This window comes from Pelodiscus sinensis, chromosome 7, assembly GCF_049634645.1.
Source record: "Pelodiscus sinensis isolate JC-2024 chromosome 7, ASM4963464v1, whole genome shotgun sequence".
In the NCBI taxonomy this organism is placed as follows: Eukaryota; Metazoa; Chordata; order Testudines; family Trionychidae; genus Pelodiscus; species Pelodiscus sinensis.
In genome coordinates, this window is record NC_134717.1 from 62,759,137 (window position 1) to 62,778,059 (window position 18,923).

The window sequence follows — 18,923 nt, forward strand, 5'->3', positions numbered from 1 at the left end:
CCTGGGGCCCTGTGATGGGGTGAGTCTCCCCCACGCTAGACAGGAAGGGATGAACTCAAGGGTAGGGGAGGCCACACCCCCTTGTAGCTGACTGGGCATGCTCCAGCTGCTCCGTGATAAAAGAGGGCAGTCGGGGCAGACCACCAGAGTGGAAGGAGCTCAGGTAGGAGCTCCTGAGCAGCTACCGCCACAGCTGCAGGCTCAGCGACAGCCCCGGCTCGGGGGCATGGCTACAAGGCCCCAACGCACTGAGCCAGGCCCCGCAACCGGGACCATGCCCGGGGACAGCAGGAAGGAGCCCAGGGCGGGGGACTGACCCCGGGAGATCAGCGTGTCGGGTGGGGTCCCCGCCGAGCAGGCAACGTGCACTATCGCCGCCAACAGGGCCCTGGGCTGGGACCCGGGGGAGAGGGAGGGCCCCCTAGGCCCCCACCCCATGGCAACCTGGCTCCCAGGCCCATCGGGAGGCCGACCTGTGAGCCAAGCCTGCCGGGGGGGGGGGAGAACTGTGTTTGTGTCTAGGCCGGAGGGGCCGTGTTTACCCTAATAGGGGTGGACTAGATTTGGGACTAGGCTAGAGGGGCCGTATTTACTCTAATGGGGTGGACTAGATTTGTGAGTAGGCCAGAGAGGCCGTATTTACTCTAATGGGGTGGACTAGATTTGAGACTAGATCCAAGGGGCCGTATTTACCCTAATAGGGGTCGAAGTAAGATGTCCTCCATCTTAACAGTATTTTGACATTATTTCAAAATAACTGCTGGCTGAGTAGACGTGGACTAAGTTAGTTCGGAATAGTGCTAGTTATTTCAAAATAGTGTTGCAGTGTAGACGTACCCTAAGTTGCCACAGGACTCCTCCTTGTTTTTGCAGCTATGGACACACAAGGTGACCCCTCTGAGATGTTCCAAGGGTCACTATTGATTCTCCATCACTGGCCATTTTCAGACCAAGAGTGATACCTTTTCTAGAAGAGTTGGCCTAGGAACAATCCTGGGAATGTTCTCTGGCTTGTTTTACACAGGAGGTCAGACTAGATGATGTGGTCCCTTGGAACTGATGCACTCATACGATAACTCGTCACCTCCAACCACCATAACGTCCAAGACTTGATTTCCTCTTTTTGAATGGGACAAGTTGGCACTCCAATCAGGTGGCCCAACCATGCAGACACATCCCTCTTGCAAGAGTCCACATGTACAAATCTGGACAGCCAAGCTCTATAACGTGGTGTGGCGTTTTTACACCACTTCCTCAACTATCGCCTCAGACTTCTACATTGGTTTGTAAATAGACCCACATCAAAGGCATGTGTGTGAGTGAGAGAGGTGGGGGGGAGAACAGAACATGATTCACCTGAGTCCCTGGGAGCCAGCTCACTGCCCATCAGAATTTTCAGCTAGGTCCTCTGTCCTGCACAATGCGTTCACCAGCGCCACCCCGCTCCTCAGAACCAGCCAGCTGACTTTGCGAAGCCTACAAAGAACTGGTATTTTAATCGGTGAGTTTGCACAAGCAGGCGAGTTTGTACTTACGTCAGCACGGAATTTCTCCCTTCGAGAGTCAGCGGGAAAACTAAACTCATCCCCCACAAACTCAGGAAAGCATTTAAGCAACACAGAACCGTCCCCCATCTTAAGCTACCAATCCCCTACTCTTGAGTGAAAAAGCCTTAAGCTGAGAGCTGCAACCGACCCGTATGCTCTGTGGGCCAGGCCCACAGGCTGGTGCCTAGCACAGTAACCGGTGGGTTACCCACCTTCTCTGGAGAGAAGACACACATCCTCAGCCACTCTGCAGTTGGATTTGCCCCTGTTGTGCGATAGCCACCATCGTGACTACTCGTGGCAATTGGAGCAGGGCCTTTCAGAACTAAATATGGGAGTCTCTAGAGCTTTCCATGGAAATATAAAACCGATTAATGAAAGAAAAATGAGAGAGGAGAAGAGCCGGGGGGAGCTACGGGTCATGTTCCCTGAAGGATCTCCAATCACATTTGGCATCTGGTATTCTTTCACATGGTGGCAAGCACTGTTCCCTGTCAGCTGTGTGCTTGGGCAGCCACTCAAGAGAGATTCAAATGCTGCCCAGAGGATTTTCAGAGCACTCTCGGTAGATTTTTTGTTTCTACTGGTGGTGCACTGCTGCATGCGCGGTGGTGCACATACAAAATTTATTCTGTGCCTGGATGGAGAAGAGGGAACATTATGAGTCCGATTGTTTTAGGCACAGAAGCCAAACAGGCGACGCATAAGGAGAGCTGGTGGGGGGAGAGAAAAACTGCTTGAAGCCTGCATGAATCAGTCTAGATCTGAGCAAGGGTCATTTCCAGTAAGTGTCAGCCCTGAACATCACTAAACTCTGCAGAAGCACACTTGAGCAAAAACATAGGTGCCCAGTACATGTAAGAAGGCTTAGATGGGTTTTTACTGGCCAGGCCACAAAGGAGAATAAATATCTCCCCAGAACCAAATCCATCAGAAGTAGGCAGTATTTGCGAGGTAGGCTTGGCTCTACAGCGGAGTCCGGGACTGTCCCATCGGTCTCTGTTTTGAAACACACATCCCAGAAGAATATTTTCAAGGTCTTGCCTTACTGCTTATGAGTCTCCCCTCCTCCTGGCTGCCATCCTTGTTTTTACCTAATCTCAGTCCTCATCTCAGCCTGGCCAGTTACCCGGCCAGTGACACCACATGTGGCAGAATGTGACGTTGTTTTGTCACCCTGTCACCGTGCCAACGGTGCCAACGTCAGCTTCCCGTAGGAAAAACAGCCGTCATTTTGTTTGTGCAGACTGGCTGATCACGTTCACTTACGCGCCCTAAACAGCCATTGCTGTGGACTGTTTCTCTTTAACCCCCTCTGTGTGTCGGAAGGCGATCTGAGTTGTACATACAACATTGCAAACAAGTGGGGGGAGGGCAGTCCTTTTAATGGCCAAGGCTTCATGTTGGCCTCCCCCAGCCTCGGATCGCTCTTTTGCAGATTGCCAGGATGACTTCTGTGACGGGAGTGGTTTTGTTTAGATTCACATTTTTGAATTAGCGGGTGGTGCCATGTGGGAGAGTCCCCAAAGCTGGGTCGCAAGCCGTCCTATGCACCGATTGCCATGCCTGTTCCTTTCCGTGGGCTTGGACCAAGGCGGGGGAAGGAGTGTGCTCTCGCAGGGCACGCAAGGGATGAAATCATGCAGTCCTTACTCGGGCCACACTCCCATTGGCATTGGTGGGATTTCTGGCTGGATGAGGAAATGTTGCCGAGCGTGGCCAAGGAAAAAGACACCCCGAAAAGGCCGTTCTCACTGGGTAATTGCCACGCGGGCCCTGTTCTCTTCCTGCCCCAAGTTTTGACCTCGCAGTGCAAACATCTGCTCTCCCAGTCACGCTGGGTGCATCTGGTGAAGAGGGTTTTACCCACGGAAGATGTTGCCCAAATAAATCTGGTCGCTTCTAAGGCCACAGGACTCGGTGTTGTTTTCCCTTGTTGTTTGGGTCCCATCAATGGAAGAGTCAGAGAAGAGCGGAGAGAGCCGCTTCCATGCCACACGCGGCCGAGTACAGCACCTCTCCCTCCGTGGCTCTGAAAGCAGCCCACGTTCACGCATTACGTAGCTATCGCTTTTTTACTCCCTTTCAAGTTATTCGAGCTCAATACCCAGCCTTGAGCACTGGCAAGGTCCAGACCGTGGGTTGGATGTTTTCATTCCCTGATTCGCTTGCAGCCGCCGTCTATATAAAGAACCTTGCCTTTCCCCGCTGCCTCCCAACCCGGCCATCAGGCCTGTGTGTCAGACGAGCCTTGGATCGCAGGGGTAGTCTGCATCACACTCTGGGGATGTTAGCCCCGCCAGGAGACACACCCGCTGGCTGATTGTCTCCCCCGTCCTTGCGATGGTTGACTGGGTCTCCAGAGCAAGGCTGATTCTGACAAAATCTTTCCGGGATGTGCACCCGCTGTACCTGCCTCGTCACCTTGCCTCTCCCCGGGTCTCCCAGAGCCCCTACTGGGCAGCGCCCGGAGACTGGCTGGAGCGCTGTCGTTTTCTGGCTTGTGTCTCTCCATCCATAGGGACACAGCCAGAGCTGACCTGGCCCAAGCATTGCACGCCGGCGCTTACCCTCGTGCATCATGTGCCGGGGGTCAGTGTCGCATGTGACCTTTCCCCACCTCGGGGTTTGCCCTTGGAGCAACCGGCCAGGGTCCCTTTAAAACAGCCAGAGATGGCAGGCTCTGTCACGAGCCAAAAAGGACCGCCTCTCCCCCTGGAAAGTAGGCGTGGATGGCTGGATGGACCACCGTCTCCAAAGCTGGGGAGATTGGCTCCCCTCTAGCAGCAGCCATGGCGTGCGGGGTGCACTTACCTGGCGCCCGGCTTGGCAAGATTTGCAGATGTGGAGGATGATGCAAACAACACCCGCAATAGGTCTACGCAGTGACTAGGCATGACCTCATGTCCATAATCCTCTCTAGCTCCCTCTTCTAGTTTCGCCTTCTCTCCCTCATGTCTCAGTTTCTTGCCTTGCCCAGGGCAACAAGACCTTCCCCCCACAGCTCCGGCAGGGCGGGAGATCCCCCTTTCCTCCAGTGGAGTGTCTGGGAAGCACCTCGGGGAGGAACAGGAGAGGGACGCTAGGAAGCCAACCCTGAGCTTATTTCCGGCTCCCGAGAGGCTCCCTGAAAAGCCCAGCAGAGCAGGCTGGAAATGAGGAGCCTTCTGAGGAGACTTAGCAGGCCCGGCGATGCCCAGCCTTTGCCCACCCCGGCGTGAAGGCGCTGGCTGCCGGTGCGCTTGCCTGAGGGTCGCGGAGCCCCTGCTGGGCTGCCTGGTCCCGGCCATGCTGGTCCTGAGCAGGCCCACTTGTGGGGGAAGCCCCTTCCAGATGCAGCGATGTGGGGCTGCCGAACTTGAGGGGATCGGTTCCAGAGCCCCGTCCTGACCACAATGGTAGCAGAGACCCTTTCACGCCACCTGCTGGTTCGACCGCAGCACCATCACCTCGTAACGCCTCCACTGTCCCCCACCACGTCAAGCAGACCCTCCTTCCCCCGTAGCGCTCTGTCTCAGACCCCTCTCGTGTCCTTCCCGTTCCACCGCCAGCTCCTCCACCCCTCGCTTCACCCGCAGGGGGCCCACCGGGCAGCGGTTTGCTCCAGCACACGCCAAAAAACCACATTGCTTCTGCACCAGCCAGCAGTAGCGGGCTCAGAGGGCGTTTGAAAAAAGCACCCACCCCATTTCTCCCCCTCCCCGCTCCCGTCTGTCTCGCAATTCAAACAGAGGCTAGCGATGGTTCCGTGCACTGCTCCGAAAGCAAACACCATTCCCAGGACACTGGGGGCCTGTCTCCAATGAGGGCATCATGTTCATTTTAGCTGACCCCATCCAGGTGAAATGCCTCAGCTTCCATGCCTTCAGTCTAGTGTCCCCTCACTCCAAGAGCGCCTAAGTGAATTAGGAGCACACGTCCCACAGACGCCGGCGGCGGCCCTCCAAGAGCTTACGGGTTGGGAGGTCTGTTATCTCTGGTGTGAGGGATAATCTGTGTGCTCTCGCTAATGCATCGCGGCAAAGGTAGCCCAACACCAAGACAAAGCGCTGGGCTGCCTTTTTGCCATCAGTAAAGGGCTGTGTCACTTCATTGCAGATGTGCCAAGCTCCTGGTGAAGTACGGCGCGATGGTCGAGCTGCCGAGCGAAGCGAGCCAGGAGACCCCGCTTCACACAGCAGCGAGGCACGGCCTCTACGAACACGCACTCCTGTACTTGAGGTACGGCGCAAGCGTGGACAGGAAGAACAGCCAGGATGAAACGCCACTCAGCCTGGCTTGCGGGCAGGCCCAGGCACCGGCGGAGCAAGGCGACTACCTGCGGGTGTGCCGGCTGCTGGTTATGTACGGTGCCGAAGTGAACGCCGCTGACGAAGAGGAGAAGAGCCCGCTCCATAAGGCCTGCAAGAACGCCAACCTCGGCTTGGTCCAGTTTCTGCTGCAGAATAAAGCCGACGTGAATGCCATCGATTACAACGGAGCCTCCCCCATGTCCTGCGTCCTACAGGCCGCAGCCTTCAAGCAGCAACAGAGGCCGCATCTCACAGTGCAGACGCTGCTGAACCATGGCTCCCAAAAAATCTGGCCTATGGCCTTTGGGAAGGTACTGTCTCACAGGCTGGCTAGAGGCAGTCAGTCCGCCAGTTTAGGCACTGGAGAGGCTGTTCCAAGGGACCAGTAAAGGGTGACAGGAAGGTTGGATAACTGGTTGTTTGGTCCAAGCCAGGCCAATAATTGCTGAGGGCAATTAGCATTCCCGGGCTGTGTGTAAAAAGCATGAGGTGGCCTCAGGCAAGTTGCTCTAGCAGATAGGGGCTGGAGGAATTTAAAAACAGCAAATCGTCTAGCAGGTGTGGTTGCCTCATCTCCACAGAGCTCCCCCACAGGAACAGGTGAAATCCTGTGATGTTGCTCCCTGGCATTGGAAACGGTCCAGAAAAGAGCAACAAAAACTATGAGGGGTTGGAACAGGTGTCATATGAACAGAGATTAAAAACACTGGGACTTTTCAGCTTAGAAAAGAGAAGACTAACATGGGATATGATACGATTATGAGAGAGATGGAGAAAGTGAATAAGGAAAAGTTATTGACTTGTTCCCATAACATAAGAACTCAGGGTATGTCTACACTACCACCCTAGTTCGAACTAGGGTGGTTAATGTAGGCAACCGGAGTTGCAAATGAAGCCCGGGATTTGAATTTCCCGGGCTTCATTTGCATATTGCCGGGCGCCGCCATTTTTAAATGTCCGCTAGTTCAAACTCCGTGCCCGCGGCTACACGCGGCACGAACTAGGTAGTTCGGATTAGGCTTCCTATTCCGAACTACCGGTACACCTCGTTCCACAGTAACCTGTGCGATGCATCTCGCTCTGGGCTCACCCACGCAGAGGCAGCTGGCTCTAAGCACCGCCAGGCCACAGCCACGTGGGAGCGTCCCGCTAGCAAACTCCGAGCTGGTGAGCAAATTCTCCAGATCAATCTCTCAGCCTGCGGCAGAACATCAGTGTCTTCCACAAAACATTAAACCAACAGGCCATGTCCGGCTGCTCCTTTCTGGGACGTTCCCTCCGAGCTGGGGGCCTGGGACAGGTGTCTGCCTGTTCCCAATAAGTAGCTAAAGCTCTGCCCCTCATTTAGCTGCTTGTTGGCCTTAGATCTAAGAACCAGGTGACCTGCAGCTATGACCTCAACCCTGGGAGGCAGCTAATTAGTTCCACTGGGGACCTGAAGGGCCATCGCATTCACGGACATAAACAAACCGTTCTGGGTCTGGGATGGAGGCCAGGTGAGGCTGTGCTATTTATCCCTCCGTGTGAAAACCTGTGATGTTGCTCCCTGGGGTAATGTCACTGAAGTCAGCGCAGTGATACTAAGGACGACGGTGTGCAGTGCGATTTTTTTTACCTGCCCAGCTCAGCACCAAATCACACAGAGGTGAATCACGCTCCGTGTATGTTTTTTGCCTTTTTGTTTGTGGCCTGGCCTTGCGAGGAGCTGCCTGCCTCTCAGGACAGGGCCTTAGAGTCACACAAGATGTTGCAAAAAAGGTCGGTGCTGCCTTCAAATCACATGCCTGGGCACATGAGGGCTCCTTGGGGACAGAGGGTAAACTTTTCAAAAAGGCAGGGGATCCCGTCTGGGTACGTTCATTACAGACAGTTTGCACGCTTGTTTCAGTGACCACAGAGGTTTCAATCCTAGGCTATGTCTACACTGCGGTTTTTTTGCAGAAGAGGATATGCAAATGGCGTGTTCATTTGCATATCTTCTTCCGATTCTTTTTGCGGAAGAGGTTTTGCCGCTAAAAAGCCCCGTGTAGACGGGAAGGAAAAAAATCTTTTTCGCAAGATCCTGTAAACCTCGATTTTTGAGGAATAAGGGATCTTGCGAAAAAGGGTTTTTTTCCGACTGCATTCTTCGCAAAAAGAATCAGAAGAAGATATGCAAATGAACATTCCATTTGCATATCCTCTTCCACACAAAAAATGCAGTGTAGACATAACCCTACTGAGACCATGCCATTGGCCCTAGACACCTAAGTCATTTGGGCACTTGTTAAAATGTTACCCAGGGTGCTTTGCTTTGGAAAAGGGCAGCTTGTTGATGTCCCGGGAAAGTGCCCAAATTCAAGGTGGCTTGAGTTGGGGCGAATCTTTCACGGCGACTCTGCTACCTGGAGTAATTAACATGAAAATGTGAATGAAATGTTTAAGGAGGATGAGTGTGTGAAGTCTGTAAGGGTATGTCTACACATCAAAGTTATTTCGGGACACCTCTGGTACCCCACGTCTTCACAAGCCACCCGCTATTTCAAAATATTTTTCAAAATAACGGGCGCGCTATTTCGGCATCCTGGTAACCCTCGTTCCACGAGGGTTAAGGGATGTCTCGAAATTGCACTTTATTTTGAAATTAGGTGCTGTGCAGACAGCACCAAATTTCAAAATAGCCTATTTCAAAATAAACTCGAAATAAGCTTCGCAATTTGTGTAGCACAAATTGCGCATCTTATTTCGAGTTTACAATGCAGTGTAGGCTACATCTACACTGCAAGCTTCTTGCACAAGAACTGTTTTGCGCCAGATTTCTTGTGCAAAAGTTCTTGCGCAAGAGCCTGTCCACACTACCATGTGCTTTTGTGCAAGAGCTGTGCTTTTGCATAAGAGCGTCCATGGCAGTGTGGACGCTCTCTTGCGCAAAAAAGCTCTAATGGCCATTTTAGCCAAAGGGATATCTTGCACAAGAAATCCATGTTGCCTGTCCACACTGCCTTCTTGCGCAAGAACTCTTGTGAAAAAAGGCTTAGTCCCCATGGGGAGAAGAATAACTCTTCTGCAAGAAGCCCTCTTTTCCGACACTGTACTGTAAATTTACTTGCACAAGAATGTGCGTGCAGTGTAGAAGCTCTGCAAGGTTTTGTACAAGAACAGCCGTTCTTGCGCAAGAAGCCTGCAGTGTAGACACAGTCTAAGAGTGGAAGGGGAAAGGATTAGGATAGGCTGAAACTAGCTTTGCTGTGGAGGCTACTACTAGAGATTCCCTGGCCTGCCTGTCTGTCAGTCACAGAACCCTGGCCTATCAGTTTGCAATTTTGGCCCTCACAGTAGTCTTGCTGTAGCTTGGCCTTGCATTGATTTTACTTCAAACCATAAAGAGAATATGACCCCGGCTTATCATGCACCGTGTGTAAACACAATTGTGGTGCCTCCAACGAAAATAACACCACAACAAAAGCAAGCCTTCTCCAGGCTTTTTTCATATGAAGGCGATTTAGGGACTTGCTCCAGAGCAGAATTTCTTTGAGTATTGTTTGACCCCACCCCAATGACTGTCATTGATGGACCCGCTGATCCTTTCATCTAGCGACATGCTGAAAAGGGAAACCTCCAGTCAGCCACTTTGGGGTTTTGGAAAAGCCTCAGATCTGGGGATGGTTCAGCACCCCTTTGTGAAATCCCCTCATCTCCTCCCCTTTGGGTTCGTTCTAGGTGCTGAGGTCTTGTGCATCTGTGCCCGAGATCATCGAAATCCTCTTCAACTCCTACTCTCAAGTGCCCATCTCTGAGCAGTGGCTGGAGGCTATTCCGGAGGAAATATTTCAGGTAGGAAAACGGTGGGCTGGTGTCTTAGATATGCCCCTAGCCCAGGTGTGGCCAACCCACGGCTCGCGAACCACATGCGGCACTTCCACCCACCCCCATCATTGTGGCTTACGAAGCTGCCCCCGTGTCCCCTGAACACGGCCCACGCCTCCCAGCTCCCTTGTGCTCACTGGAGCAGAGGAGCTGTCCAGATCAAAATGGCGGATCCAATATGGTGGCCACAGCCGGGAGCCTGTTGAGGCCAAAAAACCTCCAAAAACTTTCTTAAAGGGCCAGTCCTTTTTTTTTTCTCTACGACTTTTTGACCCAGCTCTTCGCGCTGGATCCAGGCTCTTCATCTGGAATGGGTTGGCCGCCCCTGCCCTAGCCAATGGCATCATTTGGCCTCCCAAGACACAGGCAGATATCTCACAGTGCCTGGGCCGCACCACCACGAGACTATGAGCCATATAACTTCCTTCCTGCCCCATTCCCACCATCCGAAAGGCTGCCTCTTACACCTCCCCTGTGCAGAGGTAAATAACCAGACCAGGAGCAAGGCCCACAAAAGCTCAGGATCCCGCTCCAAAACTGAAAACAGCCAAAAGGCACCAAGGACAAGTACCGTGCCCAGCCGACGGTGCAAAGGGAAAGGAGGGAAGTCCAAAAACGAATGTGACAAATTGCTAAAACTGACCTTAACAAGCATTTTTACTCTAGGAACGTGCTTTATACAGCAACCTCATTTTCATCATTGCAGCTGGGCATCGGATTTGCATCCATTCAAAACGTTTTACTCCTGGTTTACTCTCCTGTGAGGGCACAATACTGGCCGATGGGGTAACCCACCATGCGTTTGTGCCATCACTTTCCTGTGGGGCTGTGCTGATGACACAAAGAAATGTGTTGTGATGATCAAGGCAAATCCAGGCATGCGAAGCTATAAGCAAAAAGGACCAACTGCCGGCACCTAGGCTCCTTAACCTGGAAACAGGTTTCAATACCGATGTTACCCTGCTTAATTGAACCGTGCCATTGATTTTCAGCCTGACAAGTCTCTGTTTTGTCTAGCCAAAGCTGAATTCAGGGTTTACTCTCTCTTGCTTTACAGATGCACCTGCCCTTTTATGAATCCTTTTTCATGCTCTCCTGCACTCCTCGGAGTCTGCAACATTTGTGCCGTTGCACCATTCGGAAAAAGTTTGGCGGCAAATGCCACTACCTGATCCCCTTATTACCCGTGCCCAAACCCCTCCAAAACTACCTGCTGTTGGAACCCGAAGGAATACTGCTCTGAAGGCCTGTCCTTCCATTCTAACTGCTCCTTAGCACTCTTGACAATAGCTTTTGTTTGTGCCTTAAAAGTTAAGAATCTGTCATGTCCGTTACAAATGTTTTCAGGGATTTACGCTGCAATTTTCAAAGTTGCTTTCAGTTGAAATATTGTATAGAATTTTTTTAAGCACATTACATATTAAGGTTACACTGATCAATTGTCTAGATTGACGGGGGTTAACAAATGAGTAATAGCAGTTATAAGCCTATTACAGACATGAGTAGCATGTGTTATAAAATCTTAATTGAAGTCAATGAGATGACACACATGCATAACAGCCTAGTGATCAATGGCTCGATGTCAGGTTGGCGGTCGGTTTCTAGTGGAGTGCCCCAAGGATCGGTTCTAGGGCCGGTTTTGTTCAAAATCTTTATTAATGACCTGGATAAGGGGATGGATTGCACCCTCAGCAAGTTTGCAGATGACACTAAGTTAGGGGGAGAGGTAGATATGCTGGAGGGCAGGGATAGGGTCCAGAGTGACCTGGACAGATTAGAGGATTGGGCCACAAGAAATCTGATTAGGTTCAACAAGGACAAGTGTAGAGTCCTGCACTTGGGATGGAAGAAAACCCAAGCATTGTTACAGGCTGGGGACCAACTGGCTAAGTAGCAGTTCTGCAGAAAAGGACCTGCGGGTTACAGTGGATGAGAAGCTGGATATGAGTCAACAATGTGCCCGTGTAGCCAAGAAGGCTAATGGCATATTAGGTTGAATTAGGAGGAGCATTGCCAGCAGATGCAGAGAAGTGATTATTCCCCTTTGTTCGGCTCTGGTGAGGCCAGATCTGGAATACTGTGTCCAATTCTGGGCCCCCCACTATAGAAAGGATGTGGATGCATTGGAGAGGGTCCAGCGGAGGGTGACCAAAATGATTAGGGGGCTGGAGCGCATGACCTATGAGGAGAGACTGAGGGATTTGGGTTTGTTTAGTCTGCAGAAGAGAAGAGTGAGGGGGGGATTTGATAGAAGCCTTCAGCTTCCTGAAGGGAGGTTCCAAAGAGGATGGAGAGAGGCTGTTCTCAGTAGTGACAGATGGCAGAACAAGGAGCAATGGGCTCAAGTTACAGTGGGAGAGGTCTAAGTTTGGAGATTAGGAAAAACTATTTCCCTGGGAGGGTGGGGAAGCACTGGGATGGGTTACCTAGGGAGGTGGCGGACTCTCCATCCCTAGAGGTGTTTAAGTCTCGGCTTGACAAAGCCCTGGCCGGGTTGATTTAGTTGAGATTGGTCCTGCCTTGGGCAGGGGGCTGGACTTGATGACCTCCTGAGGTCTCTTCCAGCTCTATGGTTCTCTGATTCTATAACATTAAACGTGTATAAGCATCAGCAGGATTTAACCCATGAGCAGTCCTAATGATTTCAGTGGGGTTGCTCCCCGGATTTTAAGCATTTGTTAACAATTCAAATTTTCAAAGTTGCAGGAAATGATGGGGAAGGCAGACAATTAGCTAATGACAGTGGCTTTTAAAATTCAAAGTGCCCAAAGCTTTATAAACCACTAAAGCACAAACTGCCAACATCACATGCCAAAATATATAAAGCCTTAAATTAGGATCTCATCCCTGGTTTTACTCTTCATTCACTAGTCTATTCAACAAGCCTAGATCAAAACTTTACTTCACTGCAGGGTTTTTTGTCTCTAATAAGTCCTCAAGCAACATTTGTCTTACTTTGCCTATCTGTAAATTTTTATTATTATCAATGGAAATATTTTGATATCACTGTGTGTGTGTGTGGTAAAATCAGCGTTTATTGACATTGGCCAATCAAAATCGAATTCTTCCAAGCCTCAACAGAGACAAGCCCCTATTCGCATTTTAACTGTCCGTTAAAGAACAAAGCTGGCTACTCTACATACACACAGGAAGATTTTCTTTAAATGGCTCCATCCAACCTCTGGCAGCTTGCAGCATCTCCAAAGATGTTTTCAGGAGTTTTTAACTCTGCTCTGAGCAGGTCATGATGCACTGAAGCTAGTCACATGTTGGGTTTGGTAGCTAGGGCTACCATGTTCTACTCACGAGAGAACAGAATGGCCACAGAAATTAGGCCCAGATTTTGCGAAATATCTAACCACATGCCTGTCTGTAAGTACCCCAATCGTCCCCACAATTCATAAGTGTCCATGACCTCAGGAGGAATCGCCCAAACCGCTGCCCATCATCCCCATTCTATCGGCACGCCTGCCACATGGTGTAGACGGAGCTTGGTCCTGCCTTGAGGGCGGGGGGCTGGACTCGATGACCTCTTGAGGTCCCTTCCAGTCCTATTATTCTATGATTCTATGATCTATAGCAATACCGAACTCTTTGGGGAACTACATTGAGTCTCCAGGATCTTGTTAAAGGTAAAAAATCCAACTGGTAGAGAGTGTTTGTTTTTGATGTGTAAGATTTTCTTACACTTTTGTAAAGGCTGATTATTTGGTTTTGGGGGGAGGGTATTTTGGGCTGGGTTTATCTGGAGGCGTGGAGAGGTTAGGCATAAAGGGTGTCTGCGCTCCATTCCACTGTATCAAGCCAGCAACGATAAGTCGAGTTTTCAGCCCCGTCTTATTTTCCAGATTCAACCCACACAGCTGCATGTAGAAAAAAACATTTTGACTGCAGCATTTCACGCATCCTATTGGCCCTTTTTTACGGTCACATATATTCGCGTGGCAACTTCTCAGAGGGGCGTCCTCAATACAACCATACAGAGCTAAGCGCAGTGTTCAAAACATAATTCAGAATGAAAGCCCAGCACACGGCAGTAAATTGGCAGCCCAGCGTATAAGCCAATAGAACTTATCATGGGAAGGTAACCTGGCCTTCAAATATAAGAAACATGGTCTTCAAAATTTGTGCTTAGCAAGGAAAAAAGGAGGCTGACGTGGCCTGTAACTTTTCTGGTTTATTTCAAGCCCCCTGTTTTATCATCAAACTCCCCCTGTCCTGGTTGACCAGCACATCCAGAAGCCAATCGGTTCTCACCCCCGTCTCTTTAAATAGCTCTTCCCGTGTCATCAGTGCCAGGGAGAGAACGGGAAACCTGTGTTAGCTTCCAATCTACGGGCATTCACAGCCGCAGCAAAGCAGCAATGAGAAAGTGCCACACAGCTTTCTAAATCAGTGAGTTTCAAAGGAAGGGCCATGGCCCAGTACCAGGGCACCAGCAGGGATGCTAGGCAGGCTTCCTCCCCGTCCTGCCCTGCAGATCCTGCTGTGCCCCATAAGCAGCCAGAAGCTGGTCCTGGTCCTAGAGGGGCTGGACAGGGCTCCCTGCGCTGCCTCCACCCTGGGCATTGGCTCTAGGCACCGGCGCCCGTGGGCGACAGCTGCACATAGAGACACTTGCGCGCCTCTACCTAGGAAGCAGACCAGCTGTTGGCCACTTCCGGGGTGCAGTGCCGCCCGCAGAGCCAGGACAGGCAGGAAGCTGCCTTAGCAACCCTCCCTGCAACACCACCCAGCCCCAAACCCTGAGCACCAACGCCCGCCCCCAGCCCTGAGCCTCTCCAAAGCCAGAGGCTCCCCCACCCCCATGGCAAACATCTCATCTCTGTCCCACCCCAGACCTACCCAATAGCCCTCACTCTTTTCAAAGGATAGAATCCTAGAACACTAGGACTGGAAGGGACCTCGAGAGTCATCGAGTCCAGTCCCCTGCCCTCACGGCAGCACCAAGCACCATCTAGACCATCCCTGACAGGTGTCTGTCCAACCTGCTCTTAAATATCCCCAGCGATGGAGATTCCACAACCTCCCTGGGCAATTTATTCCAGTGTTTAACCACCCTGACAGGCTGGAAGTTTTTCCTAACGTCCAACCTAAACCTCCCTTGCGGCAGTTTCAGCCCTGTCCTATCCCCAGAGGCCATGGAGAACCATTCTTCACCCTCCTCCTTGTGACACCCTTTTAGGTCCTTGAAAACTGCTCTCCTATTATGGTAGGTCGCGGGCATCAACAATTTTCTTCAAGTAGGTGGCGAGGAAAAAAAGTCTGACCCCCCCTATTCTAAACCCAGTGAAATTGCTGGTTGCTACGGTTTAAAGGGATCTTCCCTACAGCCTCCAGGTGGCGCCATGTGCACAACAGTCGTATTATTGGCCTCGCTAGCAGTAGTTCCCTACTTTCCATCCGAATTAAGGAGTTCCGTGTGGGGAGCGGATGGTTCTCTGTTGGAGGTGGATAGCAGTCTTGGGGGGCGTCTACACTGCACCCGTAGCTCAAAATCAGCTTCGTAATTGCACAGCTTTCTACGAGTTCATTTCAAAATAACATTTCGAAATTGGGCACTGTCTACACAGTGCCCAATTTCAAAATAGAGCACTGTCCCAAAACGTCCCTTACTCCTCGTGGAATGAGGTTTACAGGGATGTTGGAATAGAGAGTCCGTTATTTCGAAATAGCGGACTTGCTCAAAAGACGCGGAATAGCTATTTCGGGATACCGGAAGTATCCGAAAATAGCGCTGCAGTGTAGACATACCCTTGGTTAGCCGTACTAGAATACAGCACAGTATTACCCAGCCCAAGCAAAGAGAAATTCAGTCATTCAAATATTGATTATTGGATTGTGCTAGCGCCTTCTCTGTACGAATCACGAACATTGTATCGGTTATGGCTTTGTCCATAAATGCAGTTCTCAGCTGCCTCTTTTTATCATGATGTTCTAATGACAGCATCCTTCTGCACCAGGCAGAATTATACACTTCCCTATGGGATGTAAGTACATAGGCGCTGGTTGTTTTTTTTCAGGAGTCATCTTTAAGAATGGGCATTTCAGAACTACCGCAATCCTAACAGTCTTTGCTTAAGCACTCCACTAAAAAGCAAAGGAGACGATTTCTTTTGTAACGTAATTTGTAAGCAATAAACATGATTGAAAATGCAGGCTCTGCTGGTGCCTATGCTAAATGCAGTGGGTTTTTAACACTCTGGGTAATTACTCACGGGGGAGGCAGTTTTCTATCCATATTTCGTACCCATCTCTGAGCAAAGTTAGCAAATTTCCTAAGAACATTCTGAAATGCACATTGCAGGATTTTCCTACCAGCCCCTAGTTTTGATGCAGATGCTATGGGAAAGGATCATTTTTTTCATCAGCCAAAGACAGGAGGTCACATTAACTTATAATACAGAGACACATAAAAATGCGATTATGCCTGCTAAACAGAACACAGTAGGCTGCTAGTTAACACAATGAGATTTCTAGGAAGTGATGCATAAATTCTTCAAAAATGACACATTTTCCACGTTTCATTCCAATTAAATTACTGAGGCAGCTAACCCAGCAATGAGCACACAATGCAGTTGGGTAAAATGAGGGTTTTTCTGGTGGTGGGGTTTTGTGTGGAGGTTTTTTCTTCTCTCTGCTGCGCGTGTATTTTATGAAAAGTGGTGAATGTGCAGCGGCTACTATAGATGAAATGTCAGTGACCTCAGCGAGTTGTGTGTCCAGTTTGTGCCTTGTGACAATAAAAAAATGAAAATACCCCGCCCTGAGCTTTGGCGAACAATATACCAAGTTGGGCTGAGTAAATAGCAAGGCTGAGGGAGGGAGAAAGGGTTTTACAGACACGAAGCACATTTCAGGAGTTAGATGCTTCCAGGAAACTTTACAAATGTGTTTTAAATAAGTGTGTGTGTGTGTGTGTGTGTGTGTGTGTGTGTGTAAGTAAACTGGACAGAAAGATCTCCCTTTTAGGTGTGTGTGTAAGTAAACTGGACAGAAAGACTTCCCTTTTAGGGTGTGTGTGTGTGTGTGTGTGTGTGTGTGTGTAAGTAAGTAAGTAAACCAGACAGAAAGACCTCCCTTTTAGATTTGTGTGTGTGTGTGTGTGTGTAAACTGGACAGGAAGATCTCCCTTTTAGATTTGTTTGTGTGTGAATGTAAACTGGACAGGAGGACCTCCCTTTTTTTGAGGGGGGGTGTGGAAACTGGACAGGAAAACCTCCCTTTTAGGGGGGGTGTACATGCTGGATAGCTATTGTTAGCCCTTCAACCTTAGGGCTACTACTTCTGAGCAGGGCCCCCATCCAGCCCATACACACACACACACACACACAAACAACCCTGCAAGACAATGGCAAAACACTCATGGGAGCCCTGGGGTTCAGGAGCGGGTCCTCAATTTGAGGGGGCTCTATTGTGAGGACTCACAAAATTATCTGGGGCCGAGTGGGTAAAACCTTTTCCCTCCCCCCAAAAAACCACCCCCCAGGCCATGGTAATGAAATAGCATCTGATTTTCAAAGCAAAGCAGCCCTCCCCAAGCTGCACTGAGGCGGGCGACCCACAAAGCAATACAAATCAGAAATGAGATTTCGGAGTCCTAATGAACCTGATTGCCTGCACATTTATAATCCCCCATGGCTTTAAATGAAATCAGATCTAATCAGGAGCTATGGGGAAAGGGAGTGTTTACAGGCAAAGACTGGGAAGTGCTGCAGTATTAGCGAAGATGCTGCTCCTTCTATTGATGTCTAAAATGATGGATAATGTGAGAATGGCAAATATACTATTTGTCTAATGGCTCTGCAATTAAATTCCCCTGTAAATGACCCATGCCTCATTTCATCCTAATCTATGGAATTTTGATTGAATTCGTCAGCTCTAATTGAAAAATACTGCACTTTAATGTTTGCATTGCAGTTTCAGGACCATGGTGATTTTAATGAGACAGTGTCCCTCTGACCTGGGACTATTTTCGGTTTTTATTCAGGATTTTAAACCAGCAGATGCTTCCGCTCGGTTTCATGCAGGCGTGGATGCAGATGCGGTTTTGCACCGGTCTATCTAGATACAAGGAGAAAGAATTTTACAGACCACAGTTTTATTCACCTTGGCTTTACTTTTCCTGCTTCCCAAGAGTGGACTGAAATATATTTCCAAACCAACTGAATGAATTAAACTAGGAACGTAAACCCAGATTATTCAACCCGTCTCTCGTGTTTCTGCCAGCCTCAGATCTTTTTTAAAAATATATCTTTTTTCATTAAGCTCAGCATCGAAGGTTCCTTTTTCTGGCAGCGAGTAGGAATTAAATAACCAAGCTAGGGGAGACGGTAGCTAGAAGTCATGTAACGCAGGAAACCGACCACCCTCCCCAAAAGACATAACACAGAGTGCCGCGTTCACAGATAGGCTTTCTATGCAAATAGGGAAAGCAATCCGGGAGAAATTAGCTAGTTGTTGAAGCATAGTCTCTAGATTGAAATGAGGTTGTTGGGTTTTTTTTCTTTTAAAGAAGAAACATGCGAACGAGCTAATTGGATTAAGCATCGAATGTTTCCCCTTTTCCTGAAAAACAAAAAGAAAGAAATCTCAATCTAAGAGGCTGACAAGCAGTTTAATGGAGGAACTGGGGGTTAGCTGCCCCCCTGGTTTGTAAACACCCCCCCCCCACCCACACACACACACTATACACATTGCTCCAGCGCCCCTGATGGGGAGGATTGAAAGAGCTCACTTTTCAACACTACTTATAGGCTGTGTCTAGACTGGCCAGTTTTTCCGGAAAATCAGCCGCTTTTCCGGAAAAACTTGCCAGCTGTCTACACTGGCCGCTTGAATTTCTGCAAAAGCACTGACTTCCTACTGTAAGAAATCAGTGCTTCTTGCGGAAATACTGTTCTGCTCCCATTCAGGCAAAAGTCCCTTTTGCGCAAAAGGGCCAGTGTAGACAGCTCAGATTTGTTTTCCGCAAAAAAGCCCCGATCGCGAAAATGGCAATCGGGGCTTTTTTGCGGAAAAGTGAGTCTAGATTGGCACGGACGCTTTTCTGCAAAAAGTGCTTTTGTGGAAAAACATCCGTGCCAATCTAGACGCTCTGTTCCAAAAATGCTTTTCATGGAAAACTTTTCCATTAAAAGCATTTCCGAAAAATTATGCCAATCTTGACGCAGCCCTAGTGTACAGTAGTAAGTTTGATTTGTAACACCGATGGAGAGATTGTGCAAGAATCCCAGTA

At 49.7% G+C, this 18,923-nt stretch overlaps 1 protein-coding gene across 3 annotated transcripts in view; it reads left to right on the forward strand.

Moving 5' to 3' along the window:
• ASB18 (ankyrin repeat and SOCS box containing 18) overlaps window positions 1-18,676 on the forward strand; it is a 38,256-nt gene extending 19,580 nt beyond the window's left edge. For all 3 annotated transcript variants that reach the window (XM_006127472.4, XM_075934046.1, XM_075934045.1), the window contains 3 exons: window positions 5,646-6,150; window positions 9,539-9,652; window positions 10,743-18,676. In XM_006127472.4, the coding sequence (XP_006127534.2) occupies window positions 5,646-6,150; window positions 9,539-9,652; window positions 10,743-10,928 (805 nt within the window). In that variant the 3' untranslated portion in view covers window positions 10,929-18,676. The remainder of the gene's footprint in view (window positions 1-5,645; window positions 6,151-9,538; window positions 9,653-10,742) is intronic.
• Window positions 18,677-18,923: the final 247 nt, after the last annotated feature.